At 40.7% G+C, this 16,410-nt stretch overlaps 1 protein-coding gene across 2 annotated transcripts in view; it reads left to right on the forward strand.

Moving 5' to 3' along the window:
• Positions 1-16,410, forward strand: part of opcml (opioid binding protein/cell adhesion molecule-like) — a 274,800-nt gene that overhangs the window by 221,268 nt on the left and 37,122 nt on the right. For both annotated transcript variants that reach the window (XM_068600340.1, XM_068600339.1), the window contains one exon: positions 8,131-8,256. In XM_068600340.1, coding sequence (XP_068456441.1) covers positions 8,131-8,256 — 126 coding nt within the window. The remainder of the gene's footprint in view (positions 1-8,130; positions 8,257-16,410) is intronic.

Raw genomic sequence — 16,410 nt, forward strand, 5'->3', positions numbered from 1 at the left:
TCAACTCGTTAATGAATGTGTGGCAGGAATTATTGACGTGTACAACGTTATGATGTGACAGGCTTTTATCCAAATGAATAATGGCTGCTGTCATTTCATTCAGCCGACAAGCTTAGGCGTGCTGTCGCTGACCACAGACCATTTCGGAAAAAGTGTTACGCTCTGTGGGACTCTTAAAGAAGTCTCTTATCACTTTAAAGGATATTTGCCTAGAAACTCTACACCTATAAATGAGCAGTAAAGGATTAATAACATCAAAATAGACTGAAATAAATAGACTAGGCAACAGTAGTCTGTCCGTGGTGCAACGGATCATAAAACTCAAGTTTTGGATCGGATCCAATTCAGAGTCACTAATCGGATCATAGATCAACACTTTTTAAATATTATACTTTTCATTTGGTATAGTCAGCTATAGTCCGTAGTATTATTTTTCTTAATAAAAATACACAATAAAAATTATATGGAAATAACATTTTGTATTCTAATGAATAAAACAGTCATGTAAATGAACGGTGCTACTATCGTTAATAGCTCTACTGTCAAATTGGTTTACAATGTAACATCAAGGATCAGCGACTGGAAAAGCATAAATGATGTCCTTATAATGACAATGATCATCAGTTCAGTAAAACTTTATTTCACACTGTGAAGGTTAATGTTGTGTAATTAATTTGCCGTTCACATGCATGCCGATCTGTACGAATCACGGATCGACAAACGTTCAAGTACATCACTACTGGAGGTCATGATTCTTGACCTCCACAAAACTGCACATTTTCATGTTCAATGTCTTTGTGTCTGAAGGGTGTTATCACAGACTAGCAAAAGATACATGTTCAAATGATTTCAGATGCTTGAAATAGGATCCCGGGTTAGTATGAAGGCTGTAGAGAATAAAGTAAAAGGAACAATATGCTGAAGGTCTCTGCTATTAAGATGTTGTCAGCACATATACAGTATCTTATAAATAGAGATCTGAGGGATATGTATTTCTGTAGGCCAACAGGAAGATAGCGTCTCACTGGTTCCCTCTACAAAAAGCCAGTGGGATAGTTTTATAAGATTATGGATTAATGGAGAAAATAAGGTCTCTGGCAAACATGTGTATGATACTAAAAGGTGTTATTCAGTAAGATAATCTTCCTAAATCTACTTTATGATTATTGGGCCCTCACACACCCCACCCCCTCCCACTACACTATACCCTCTATACTATGTAACTGAAACGTGAAATCAATGGCCTTTTTATGGTCACTTTAAAATCAGCTGATTGTTGAAGAGAAAATATATACCTAGATCTATATATAAATCTACACAATATACACGCGCAGCTTTAAAATGCATTAGCCATGAAATACTGAAAAAAGGTACGAGAGGCCAGCACTCAAAGTAACCAATCGCCAGTTCATCGATAAAATGAAAACATGGCTGAAAGTCTGGAGTTGTAAATACCAGGAATTAAAGAGCCAGCTATCTCCGCCAGCATGAGGTTCTTTACTCATGCGGATCACAAGGTAATATATTTACGCAGCGCATCACGCTCCTCCATTTGGTTTCACTTCAGTGCCGCTGTCATTACTTTGGACCGGATCTTGGAACACAAGATGCGACGGGTCCCATATGAAAAGCTGCCTTTGAACCGAGAACGCTTGGAAGTTTGAAGGCAGGTGTCACCGTTTGTGCCTTCTCCCAGCCAGTGGGAGAACTAACCTAGTTTACTTTCACCTCCACAAAACAACCCGCCACCCCCCGCTATGTGCTTTATCACACTTTTCCAAATGGGAACATTTGGATTCCTTTCTTGTTTCCTTCTCTTGGAGGTGGCTGTGCTTCTGAATTAACTATAACCACTGACAAGAACACTGAATGTTACCGAGCTATCTGTCACGGATGTCTGTTGTTCCGAGATGAGATGGCACATTGGAGAACTCACTGACAGTGATTCCTTTGATGTTTGAGTTGCATAGTAATTAGTTATGAAAGAAGAGTTAGAATCTATTATAGATCTGGTGAATGTTGGCACAGGAGCAGAGGCTTTGATGATGGGAGGTGTCGAAGGTTCAGGCTCATCATACAATTGTGAGCAAAGCTGCTTTTCTTCATCCAGCTCCACATGCATATTCATATCTGAAATCACGTTTTATTGAGTAGATATATTTTGACCACGATGATGCACACTGTTCTGCCGAATACTGGTAATGTTGTTGTAAAATCACTGGGAAAACACATTGTTGTGTGGTTGTATTGCTTTGTGAGTACACTACCGCGGTGACAATGGGAACAATGGGAGCATGATGAAAAAAAGAGGAGCAGTTAGCCAACTGAGGTTCCAGGAAATCAACCAGGCAACTTTCCCACCTACAATTAGGAGATAGCATTATCCAAAATACCCATCACCCCAGAGCTATTTATTATGTCTATAATAGCACCTGCTGTAACATGAATACAGGTCTGCCATGGCATGGGTGGATAGTCTATTCTGATTGGCTGCATAGTGTCCATTGTTTCCTCAGCAAGCAGTTCTCGGGAAATTGTTCAGTGTTCTAAATGTATGCACTGGCTACATTAAATGATAACAATACTTTGAATATCTTATTCAGCAATGTTACTGTCTTTGATTCTTGCTAGCATAACGTTTTTATTTCTGGCTCGTGGCTGAACCAAAGGGTTCTGTGAGCTGAACGAATAGTACCTCGTTACTGGGTTGGTCTTTTCCTTTGCAGTACAGTTCCATTGTATGAGAATGTTTTGGGATAATAGTGGTTCCAGGTATTATTAAACCCTCAAGGTCACCGGGGAAACAGAGTTCCAGTGAAAACCTCTTGCAAAAACACATGAAAATATAAATGAATGGTCCTCATTTGTTTTTCCATTGACAGGTATCCACATACCTGACATATTGTTGAGGCATAATGATATAACACTCTGAAAGTGGCCATTGATGTAGATCCCATATATTTTTTTCATGCTTTTTTCATGCTCTCCTAGAGTCTAGGGTCGTCCTTCAATCACAGGATCGGTGGTTTTGATCCCCGGCTCCGCTATTCAATGTCGATGTGTCCTTGGGCGAGACACTTAACCCCACATTGCTCCCGTAGCCGCGCCTACGGTGTGAATGTTAGCTACTCCTCATGGGCATGTGGAACCTTAGCCATCAGTGTGTGAATGATGACATGCAGTGTGAAAGAGCTTTGTTTGAGTGCTTGGAAGACTAGGACAGCACAATACAAGTACAGGTCCGTTTATCAAGTACAGGTATATATACATATTATTTCAAAGACATACAATCACATCAGTCAAGCTGGTGTTAAATAAACACCCAGAGAAAGCGTCCTTTTGCTCTTTGGGAAGCCTGTTGATTCCGTTTTCTAATTAATTACCGGCAGCAACACATTGGCGGTGCCGACATGAAGAGTGACGTGCCCCTGGGCCCCTGGTCACATTCACCAGCAGCCCCGGTGGCAGGGGAACTGTGTTTTTAATCACCTGGCCAATGGCGTTGTGAAGCCGGAGGACCCGTCCCCCACTCTGCACACAGACGCTGGTTCTCTAGTCTCTGCCGGAGGTCAGTGTGTCTGAGGAGAACGCTGCCTGCTGCGCCCTCCAACCGCTGCACCGCCCCCCTCCATTCAGAGCCTCTTAAAGGCGCCACGTGGAGCATTTTGCTTTCGATGAATCATGACCACATTAGTTTTGTCGTGTTGTTCTAATTGCTGTAAACAGACGACGGTTGCTGAAACCTCTTCATTACATTTTGCCACCAGGTTTGGCAGGAAATCTATTGGAAAGCTTCACAGCTACAGCCCCCGTTCATGGAACATGAGAGGGAATTGGTTTGACTTACACAATACACAAATACGTACATACACAACACTACTTCTGTTATCGTGTTCAAAGCAGTTTGTAATCGGCATTCAAAGACCTTGTGGGTGTTATGTTCCTAAAAAATTGAGTTGATTTTTACCTGAACGCTGCCTCTCTAAAGTGACGTCTGTATGTACCTCACCACCTCTCTGCTCTTTTTCTCTGCTCCGATATACACCAATCTTAGTGGTGCAAACCAACGTAGCTGGAGGACATATCTGATACACAACAGCATATGGGCATAATACTTATATGTGATACAACATTGCGGTTAGAATCTTCCGCTCAGTTAGACACAACAGATGTTAACCACTAACTTTACATTAGCAACTTCAATTCAACATATAGCCGCAGAAATCGGCCGCTCTCAGGTTCCAGTTGGTTGCATTAGATACAATGTAGGAGCTTTAAAAACCTGTGGTCTGTGTTTTTTTTTTGTATTTTTGAGCACAGAAACTGGTCTTCAGACCATAATTTGTTCAGAGAACAATGATGTTCTTGTTCAAGAAACAACAACTATTAAGGACCGGGCCACAATTTGTTGAAAGAACAATGTGAAGACAAATTGCCTTACAATACCTGAGGATTGTAGATTAAGACATCTCTTTGGTGTAGGTGCTGCAGTTATCAGGTTGAAAAAAGTTGAAAAGCCATTTTCAACATACTGATTTGACTTTGTTGATCGTGGATGACACAAAGTAACAAAAAATGACACACTCAAAATAGACTTGGACAAGAAACATATTTCCTTTTTGGATGGCTCTCTCAGCATTTTATTTTTGTACTTACGAAACACTTAATTTCCTATTGTTCTTTTGCATAATGATCAAGAGAGCTGGCCTATGATTGTCTTTACTCTGAATATCTCTATTATGTCAGCCTTTGGTCCAGATTCATCTTATTATATTATAATTGCTGGACATACACCATGAGCAAGGTTTTCTGGTTAAATATACAGATAAACACCTCTGTGCTTGGCTAATTAACCGATTAAGTGGGATGCAGCATATTCTGTTCCCACACGTGCACTTTGACAAACTGAGGAACTTTTGTCAACTTTCACCATTTTTGTCTTCAAAGTAGCAGTGCCCTTTTGTGTTGTCTTCCTGGAAACGTCCTTTAGGTTGTTCATGTAGAAAAAGATGCAGAGAGTTTGAGAAAACAAAGAGAAAACAAGGCCTATTCTGGAACGTTTAGAGCAAGCTTGTGCAAACTTTTTTCACTGAGGGCCAGAAACCGAAAAATATACGAAAGTCTTGGCCACTAACTAGAGGTGACGTATATCGCAAAATGAATCAAATAAGGTCACTTATGCTTCTATATATAATATATTGTATTTAAAAAAATCGGAGGAAACTTGACCTTTTCCAAGCCTTAGTCAGGTATGGAGAGAAGCTGATGCTGTTTCTTCAAAAAAATTATCACAATGCATCTCCATCAGTCGAGAACAACTTGATTTCTTTCTCAATGCAAAACGATTTTGGAAGCGCTGACTGAATTCTGTCATGAGATGTGATGACAGACACGTACTTCCTCATTTTAGCAGACAGGTTGACCTCTGGAAAAGCTACTTTGATTTCAGACAGCGTGGGGAAGAGCGCAGTGTTAAAGTTACGTAGTTATGTCTCAAAGAGACAGAGCTTCACACGCCTTCAAACGCCTTCACGTGTGTGCAGAGTTTGCTACTACCTGCTCTTTGCCTTGCAGGCTCTTGTTCAGTCTGTTGATATGGTGATTAAGATCAACGAGAGGCCAGGTCTGCCAACCATAGAGGGTCACTCAGCTTATGAAGAGGTCGGTCCTCTTTCGAAAGTTTTTCAATTTCTGACCTTAGCGAATAAATCCGCTGCAGCAAGGAGCCGCCACTGAGCAGTGACCTCAGACTGAGAGAGGAGGTCCCATGTTCAGCTTCAACATTAGACAGGAAAGCTTGAACTTCTCTGTGGTAAATCTGACACAGCTTCAAACATGTCCTTCCCCGTTGTTGTGCCCTTGAGACTCCTCAGATCCCGCAGCTCCTGCGTAATGCAAAAGTTATCGTCAACTACTTGCAAAAATAAACAACAGCTGAGTGGCGTCTGTGGCGTTTGTGCTTACATCACATGCAATCCAGTAAAAATCTATCATGTTACATTCTGAAAACCCTCCCAAAAAGGTTCCGAGTATTTTTTCGGCGACCTTATATGCTCACTAGGTGAGTTATGTCGGGCCTGGTTAGTTAGGCAAAGCCCCGCCTGTCAGTGTTTATTTCAATGAGAGGATGTAGCCAAACATATTCATATTGAAATGTACAAAAGGAAATGAGGGGGAGCTTGTTTGAATGGGCCTGATGAAGCTGATAAAATGAATAATGGCATAATATTCAGGCGCTATGCAGCCATAGCTATAAGCTTATGTTCACATTGTATAGCCAGACCTCATTGTATCATATTGTAAGGACTAATTACCAGACAGCAGAACCACAGCTCAGTGTTATATTTGATTTTTTTCTCCAATTTCTAATTCAATACCAATGTTCATATTCACTTCTCTGAAGATTCAATAGAAAATATTGTATTCAATAAAATGTTGTTTATACCTAATTTTGTTCTGTATAGGTCTACTTATTCAAAGACTGACAGATAGCATTGCCTCCGTCACATAGATGTTACAACAATATATAATTAATAATTTTTCTGGATGTATTCTTTATTTTAACTTACCCAAATTTGAAAATAAACCAATTCCCAAAAGGCTCCAAATAAAAGGTTTTGTTTAAACCCAAAGCCAGTTTACAGTTCGGTCTACTAACACTGTACACAGTGTGTGTGAGTGTGTGTGTGTGTGTTTGTGTGTTTAATGCTCCGAAGTTTATAAAGTATAAAGCAGAACTCGTGGTTATTTTCATGGTGGATGCCGGAAATAGTACGGAGATACAGCATGGAGATAAGCCGCGCCCCCTTTCCGGTGCAAAAAAACGAATGAAGCGATGATGGGTGAATATAGTCAGCCAGCATTAAAGTCATTACACTAATATTAATGCCTGGGCTGTTGCTTGTAATTGTCCTTCTCATGAATCAATTCATTTTGTCATCAGTCCTGGTTGTGTAATCCAGTTTTGTGAATGGGTGCATCCTTAATATGTAAATGTCTAAAGACAAATGGAGCATCAGTTACAAGTAATTACCCAAAGGAGGGACTGCACAGCTCATTTCTTTTCAGCTAGAAGTGAAACATAGTCATGACACTGCTATGGCTGTAGCTAAAACTAAACTAAGTCGTTTGGTGAACCAACTGAGCAATGCATGCCAATACAATCGATAAATTCAAAGTCAATGGGATACAAAGTAGCGACTGGAAGTCATGTGATTGTACAGTCTAACGTGAACTTTTTACTTCTGCTGATTGAATTCATCTTTCAAAAATTCTAAAAGTGGTAATTGTAAATTTGTAAAAAATCTGAGAAGATTACCTTTCTGCACAAAACCTGTAGATACCACAAACATTTGTTTGGCACAGGATTTATTTTTCTAGCAATAATCCCAAAACCAATGTAACAATCTCATTGGCTTTTTGTGAAGGGCATTGGTTTGATGCTAACTTCCTGTTGGACTACATACATATGACCTCCCTGCAGCTCTCTATGTGGTGGAAAAAAAACAACCTTATTTATATGCTCAGTGTTGTAGTCTAATTGCCTTGATTTTATATACATGTACATCAATCTAATATTATTGCTGGTTGCTTCTCCTGTAACACCCCTACCATGTCTCAGTCACAAGGATCAATCATTTTGAAGCGTAACTGTTCTAAACTACACACAAGGGGATACATGCATTTCCCTCAGCCGGTCTGGTCCGTTGCACTAATGATCTGAGAGTTCAAGTTAAATTACAGTGAAGAAGGATAACTTCTGACCCTTGATTTGATGCGCCAATCTCCCAGGGTACACTTAAACCAAGAACCGGACCAACACACTTAGGCTAACACACATCAAGCTAGTCAGTCAGAGAGATTGAATTCTGTCTCACTCCAAATCAGTCTGACGGCTGTCTAATGACCAGTGTGGCAGAGATACACGATGAAGAAAATCAATCACGTACAACACCACGGCGGGCCAGAGAATTGTCAGATTTGTCAGCTAATTTCATGCTAATTGAGTTCCCAACCCGGAGGTTATTTTTAACCTCATCGCTGTTCTGATCACGTGGAGCAGGAAGCACTTTGCTCACGTGTCATTAATTAAGCTAAAGGCATCAATCATGATTTTCTTTCTCCCCTCAGTACCCGCCAGGATCACTAACATATCGAAGGACGTCACAGTGAATGAGGGCAGCAACGTCAATCTCATGTGCCTGGCTGTCGGTCGACCTGAGGCCAACATCATATGGAAGCATCATTCGCCAAGAGGTAAGCCACAAGGTTATTTATTTCTATTGGATTTTTCTTGCTCTTGACGAAGTGTTTTATTCAAATGTATTGAATGGAAAAGGTGTTGATTTATACAGGTAGAAAAGGACGATGAGCAAAAGATCAAGTTGTAAACTAGATATTTGTGAACGCTTACAGGAAACAGAATTACTTAGCATGGGAAAAACGGTCTCTGGTTACTATTTGGAGCAAGAAATATGAGTGCAGCTCCAATGTGAAGACACAGAACCAATGCGAGGATGAGACTTTACTGATCCTAATATGTTATTTTTTCTGCATTGTTATGCCATCCATCCATACAATCTATACCTCCATTTGGTTAGCCATGTAATGCACATTTCTTTTCAGAAATCATGTCTTTTCGAGCTGTCAGAGGTAATTCAGACATTTCATGAAAGCAAATAGCGAATCTGCAAGAGCATTACCTGGGTGTTAAGGTGACTGAGTCGCCCTCCTACGCACACGGCCTGATGTTGACGATCCCACACATTACACACATCAAACACTTGCTGCACATGAATGCTCGCCTACGTGCAGAGCAGCTATTTACCTACAGCGGAGTATGAATCTGTAGTTTTTATGTTAACATAGCCACGAGAGGATTTATGATGAATAATTCCCGGCTTTAATCTATTGTCTGAGGCCTTGTTTTCTTTTCAATTTGGTGGATTGCAGGGGTTGAAAATGCTCAACCTGTGGCCTGACAGGACCCCGCTCCAATCACCATGATTTGGCTGGAATCCACAGCTGCTCGAGTCTGTTGTGTGGTGCTGGCACCTCACAGCCTGAAGGAGGGCCAAGCTGCACAGTGTGTGAGCACACGCATGTGTGTCCTGTGTTCTAATTGTGTCGGCTCGGAGCTTCCTACCGAGCATTCAGCGGTGTGAGTCATGCGCCGCTTCTCTATAGGATCAGATGTTCAGCCTCCAACATGACATGAATGCTTGGAGCCCAGCTGTTCCTCTCCTGCACCCTGTAATCTAGAGCCGGCAGAATCTGCCTCGCACAGCCCAGTGGCTCTCCACCTCCTCAGCCATCCGCAGCCTTTATTGGTTCCCCAATATTTACTCTGAATATCATGATTGCTCCCCAACATCCCGTTTGTTTGAAGTGGAGATTGTAATCACATTCAAAAGGAAAGAGACAACGTTAATGACTCACCAGCCAGATGGTGCCATTTACACTGACTTTATACTTCGTAACACCCCGCTGAGGTCTGAGTTCAAGTTATGTTTTTGATATACATAGAATTTGACACCACTTTAACACTTAAAAGCTAATATTACCCACTAAAATATTGTCATATTTCTCTACAATACAAGCTGCTGCCAATAAAAGCTGCAAGCTACTTAACGTAATGTCATTTTAATGCTGGAACCCAAAAACTCAGATGATGTTCACAAAATCACAAAGTAAGGAAGAAGAAGTGGAACAATAGACATGGACAGTATCTTATTGTGGTTTTACAAGATTATAGGAGATGTGTCAACAGGTTGTCATGCGGTTGGAAATGGCCCCAGTAGCAGAAAGACCAACCCTGAGCTGATGCAAAGCGAGAATGGTGGCACATGAAGCAATAGAATCACCAATCATCAAGTAATATAAAGGCATCCCGGGAGCCCGGTATGATGCGTTTATGTTTGTGTATAAGTGTTATTGTCAGCAGGGAAGATAATGGGTTATCTTCCCTGACATTTGTCTGAGTTGTACTAATGAAAAGAGCAACTTTGTGGGGATGTTTGGGCAGCTGAAGAAAGACTCCGTGGCAGTCAGAATCTCAGATATTTTTTTCTTGCAGAGTGGCATTTTCGTGACTGGCTCCTCACCGTTTGCTTTTCATGTTTGTCACTAGCGATAATGGACTGTTCCCTCAGAGGATAGTGTTTGTGTCTGTCAGTAGTACAGCACAAAGGAGAGTCGTCTTCCTCCCCGAGTTAAACGGCATTCATCGGAAGTCTCAAATCTGCGATATAACTGCCTTCCCAATGTGGATGTTGTTATTTCCGTGGCATATCACGGAACATGTTCACACCGGCATGGTGTCGGTACACGAGCAAATGCACTGTGGCAGCTGATGATGCAGACACTCTTCACCTTTCGCTGTGAGAATGACAAGTGACGGGAGAGAATTGGCAAACATGGAAGAAATATGGAAATCCTGAAACAATTGCACACCCTAATTTGAGCCTGGAGTTTGCTAACACAACCTAAACTGAGTTATTGTCAGATTCCCCGTCACCGTTTAATATGATGCTTGTGTCTGCACTGTTTAATGAAGGCCTCTGAAGCCTCTACAGTACAGATGCCAATACATTTTCCAATACAGATGGTGACACAAGTAACAATTCTGTGGTCCTTTACTTAATGTCAGTTTAAGTCTCACCTTTATGTTGTGTACTAAGAGACTCAGTCCCCATTTCAACTCAGTGGGTATATATATATCAATTATTCAGCAGTGTCCACTGAATGTCTGGCCGCCGGCCACTAGAAGGATTAGAAGATATATGGTTGGGGGAAAACAGTTTATTCTGGGGACAATGCAATATGGATCCCTTCGACCCATTAAGACTCATTAAAGTGGATAGCTTGTGAATGTACACTCTCAGATGTCACTTTGTGCCTCTCCTTCTCAACCGACTTTGACACATGGCTGTAATCTGTGCTGTCTTTTAGAGGTGCCGTGACTGAGTGTTATTGCTATTTTCTCTGTTCCAGTGTAAAGTTGCCTGGGAACAGAAACGACCAACACTGTGATGTGACAACCATGATCTCCAGGTTAATGGGATACATGCTCTTCTTTTAATCATGTATGTATAATACAGCCGACCAAGAGGCTATGCGTAAATGCACATTGCTCAGCGGGGGAGCCCGTGTTGGAGGATGAAGGGGCTTTGTGGGTCGGTCCACACGTCCCGCAAATTAACCACATAAAGTCGAGCGAGAAAACTCACGCGATAAGCTAAACTAAGATGGTTAACATGGTAAACCTGATAGGCATAAACATGTTAGCCTTCAACTGAAAGCAACACACTGTGCAAGGATATGATGCTGTGATAATTACATCACAACACATTAAATGTGTTGATCCTCATCCTACCAACTCTCTTAACATACAAGGACTCAAGAAGACACTACTGTAAGACGACCATTATTACACAATATAAAAACAATGTCTTAAAACATTATTATTAGATGTATAATTAATGTAACTGTAAGGAAAAAAACAAGTCATTACTATATAATGTCAAACTAAAAAATACAGGACACACGAGGAAACCTGTTTCTGCTGCATCTGTGTGTTTCCTTCAGAATGACCGAGGTTGTTTGATAGTGTGTTGTAACTTTTAATTAGGACTATTGGTACATGTTTCATCTATCTGTTCTCATTCATCTATTTAAAAATCTTAGGCTGCAAGTGGGTTCTTTTGGCTGGGACCCCAATACATTGGTATTTGGAATGATAATTTAAAAAGCACTAATTACAACAATGATATGAAGTATTTAAGAACAAATTGAAGTCATGAAAATAATACGATAAAATAAACAACAAAGAATATGGCTATACCTTTGGGGTCTGCAGGGACCTCTGTTGGCAGGATGAGGGTTCATGTTTTCAAGTTTGAATATGTTTTTTCCTCCAGAACTGGCTTCATTTCTATTTTTTTTTTCATGAAAAATTGTCAAAATTGTCTTTGGAGTTTGGAGTCTTGACAAGTAAATTGTGAGATCTGAAGGCTAATCGTTTGAAAAATTGTCAGTGTCGCGTGATTGACAGAAGCACAGCAGCACAGACAGTTGTTGTCAGCGACTTGTCATTAGTCTCCTGATGAGTGTCATTCACAGTGTTTTACAGCAGACATGAATGGCACGCTATTCGTCAGCGATGTCGTCTTCCATTGAGAACACAAAACTCGCCTGGTGATGCAGTCACTGGGACAAGAAAAAACACATATGTTCAGTTTCTCACTAGAAAATGCAGAAGAAATGATCCTTAGAAAAAAAAACATTTCATGACTTCACAACGTGCAGCCCACACTGGAGAAGGAAAAAACCTCACATATATTCTGTCATTTTGGATGGGGAATAGAAGACCGTTTGATTGTGAGTTCCAATATTCTTCGTGATTCGTGATTTCTCGTCTGTTTCAAAGAGACAGTTTCAATATCCCAACATCAATCGATAAATACAAGCCGCTAATCTAAGATTTGAGCTGGCACTAACTTCTTTTAGAAGTAAAAAGGCTCATCTTTCCGCGTAGTTTACCTACAAAACTATTCATCACAATGACAGGCCCCATCACATAGAAATAAAGAGCTGGATGAAATAACAGAAATAACTACGTAGTGTTTTATTTGCGCAGAAAATAATCAAGTCTTTGGTTGACTTGCTCTCCATTGCTGACCCACGCATATGCAAAAAGCATGTGATCAAGTGCGTCAAGAATCACACTTTCTAAATACCTTTTCACTAACAAATACCTCGCGAATAACGATAAGGGTTCCAAGTATTGAAGTGAGTGGGATGGTCTTCGGGAGGTAAAGGTGGTTGAGGGAGGAAGGGATAATTATTGTGGGATGAAGAGATGTAGGGTAAGGTGATGAAACGGTGTCGGGGAGGGATCATAACCTTTCATTGCAGAAATCTGGATCTAACAGAGTTGTCGGAAGATGGATATCAAGGGCCGAGAGCCACGGGAAAAGTGGATGGCTGAACACTAGTAGTGCAGCAGATCATAAAACTGAAGGATCAGATTATGTGACGACTCAGAGTCACGGATCGGATCACAGAAAAAGAGGTAGCAAAAATACATTTTCGAGATGCCTGATGAATTCCTTTTGCCGTCGATACTAATTGTCGATCATTGATGATCCGTATCGGCAGATACGGATCCCTTTGATGTTTGATTACCATGGCAGAGTACACACTCTGATCTGCAGCTCAATTATAACTACCAGTACACACTATTCTGCATACCCCTAGGCCGTTGCGCTGCAGTTCACTCTTAATGTTGTGGAAATGGTATGTTGGCTATCCGCGATCAGCAAATGGTAATACTAATACACACACTGCTGAAACCTCATCGAGCAGACAGCTTAATGGGTTTAATTATTTTTTTGGCATGGTTGTATGAGGTGTATTATATAACAACTTTTAGCCGATTGCCCGCATACATTACCATTTGTTTTTCAGTTTGAATGAAGTGTGTTTTACAATGCCTGACAAGCCCGTCCGTGTCTAGATGGAGACAGGTTAATTGTAGGTTGCATTCATACATTGACACACATTCAGCCGTGGTTGGTAAAGACACACCTGGCAGAAATCTGTCATCTACTGTGCAAACGTCTAGTTTCATTTGGTTTGGCAATGAGGGGATATTTTTTTCTTGTGATCCAACATATTTTATAGTATATACATCATTTAAACAGTAGCCCCTTCTTTCCAGTTCCTTTTGCTAGTTACAGCTGATTAGCTTGTGAGGCTAACCGATGACACGCAGGATGATATACCTTTGCTTTCCCATGACCGGCTTCGGAGTCAGCTCATGAAAAAAGACCTCATTCCCCCAAATATGTTGAGTTACTGTACCTGTATCCAAACATGCTGAGCAGATGCAAGTGGCCTGCAGCAAATATCCAAATGAAGAATAACATGACATGGTCTGCAAGAAGGATGCGTGCACTTTTTCAAGCAAATGTCCTTTTATTCTTATATTTGTACCTTGACAATTCCTGGAATGGGATTTCCACTGAGTTTCTTTCTGACATCTGAGCTGTTCTTTGCAACCATTCCAATGCCTCTTTTGCTTGTCAACTCCCAACCTTCATGAGCGTCGACTTTAACCTCTTTTGCAGACCCCTTCATGCTATTATGCCTTAATGGTCCTTTGTACTCGGGTTTTACGTAGAGACACAAGCACACAAGACACGCAAGGACCCTTATGGTAGTCCAGTTTGCCTTCTTGCGTGCATCACCCAACATTTCTGACTAGGCGAGAAAGCTACGCAAGCCGTTCCCAGCCTGCAAGAGCCTGTGTTTGGTCTGCTAACCACGTCCTTTCTGAGTCTCGCATTTCCGGTTTCATAGCATAACACCTCTGTTTTTAAAAGCCATAGCAGAAACACGAACAATGGATCCCGTTGAAGAACGTTTGGCTGAAGAGGTCCTGCAAATATGAGCATTTATATAACCCGTCTGACAGAGTATGAGGACACGCAGATGGCGGTAAATTCCTGGAGGGAGATATCGGTGAACGTCGGTTTTTCACATATTGCAATTATATATTTTGGAGCAGGTTGGGGTGGATTACTGGGTCGAACAACCACAGGACTGCTGTTAGTGTCTGGCCTGAAGTCAAAGGTCAGTGTTGACTTACTTTAATTAACGTCTGAAACTTGAATAGTACCAAGCAAGTAGTGTTGTTTGTTGTCTTATTGTTTTTTTTTTGTTTTTTTTTTAATGTAAAACACATGTTTAAAACTTCAACCATTATCAGCAAAAACATTTTTTTCTCCAAACATTATTATGATTGCAGATAAGTTGTACGAGAACATAATTTAACAGAGGACAGGTTAGCCCACAGACGTCCACAAAGAAGAACTTTCAAGGACATTCAAGCAGTGGGGGAGTCCTCTGCTCGGTCCGCTCTGTCCAAAACGATAACACTGCAACAGCTCAGTTACGTGCTGACATCAACAGTGGCGGCTGGGTGGAAAACAAGCCACATTTCAACTGGTTTTGCTCAATTGGATGCAGCAATGCACAGATTCGCCGGAGCACATTGACAGTCCCGAGACAGTGAGCCTGAGGCTCGTCAATCGGAGGCAGAGGACAGCCCAGCAGCAGCATGAGAACTGACACGCAGGGAAAAGGTCACCATTCAAGGATAAACCTTCCTGGCTCGTTTCTATATGTTGTCACGGGTCCTGTTCTCAAAATGCTCATACGCAACATATTAGCAAAAGGTTCTTATTCTTGATACAGACAATGTTTTGTCAATGTTATAGATTGAAAGTGTTTTTCTTTCTTCCTCCAGAAGATTTTTTTTTGTTGTTGTTATAATTGTTTTATTGTGTATTTGAGATCTTAAGTTAACTTATTGAAATAAATGAAACCGCCTCAGTCATGTTATGTAATTACATAATGTATTCTTAATCCGAGCAAAAGCTGGCTGGGATATTCAAAATTAAGTCAGACCCTCAACTCCTCACCCATCGTCTTCTATTCAAATTAGAATTTGATTCTGTTTTTTTGTTGCTATCATTGTACAGTCGCAGGAAAAGAATTACAACAAGGAACACAAAGATGAGCAAGCAGAATCACTATTATTTACAGATTACTAGGTAAAATGGAAAATGATATATATATATATATATATATATATATATATATATATATATATATATATATATATATATATATGACACTTATATGTGCATGTTAGAATGAATGGTGATTATTTAAATGCTAATTCTGTGATTCTGTTTGGCCAGCAGAAAAGGCTTAGCAGGCCCCTGACGGCCTGCCACTGATGTGTGTATATATATATATATATATATATATATATATATATATATATATATATATATATATATATATATATATATATATATATATATATATATATATTGTAGTATCACTGATGTTTTCTGTTTATCGGAGGGAGTGAAACTTTGCTTGTGTCTAGTATTCTGGCGTACAGTGTTCTGGAAGTAACAGGTTGTGTCCAGGGTGTGGAGGTTCTTGAGTGATCAGTGAGTCTGGAAGTCTATCAATGATGTTCTCTCCAGGCCTGACTGTCCAATGAAGTGTGTTCCTGTCCTGTTTGATGGCCGATCCAAACCACACCGTGGTGAAGTACACAGAGCAGAGTGGATGATCAGCAGCTCTTTTGGCAGAACTGACACAGGAAGTACATGCTCTGCTCGGCATTTTTGACGATTGTGTCAATCTTGGCCGTAGCATATTGAAGGCTCCTCCTGAAGTCCACTGTCATTACATTACATTTCATTTAGCTGACGCTTTCATCCAAAGCGACTTACATTTTTGCTCTATACCCTGTAGACACAGCAACGGAGAGCAATTCAAGGTTAAGTGTCAGGGACAGGGACTAGCGGACCCGGGGCTTTAACCACG

The sequence above is a fragment of the Clinocottus analis genome, unplaced genomic scaffold (genome assembly GCF_023055335.1).
Source record: "Clinocottus analis isolate CAN_PGR_092001 unplaced genomic scaffold, fCliAna1.0.p SCAF_5, whole genome shotgun sequence".
NCBI classification, from domain to species: domain Eukaryota; kingdom Metazoa; phylum Chordata; class Actinopteri; order Perciformes; family Cottidae; genus Clinocottus; species Clinocottus analis.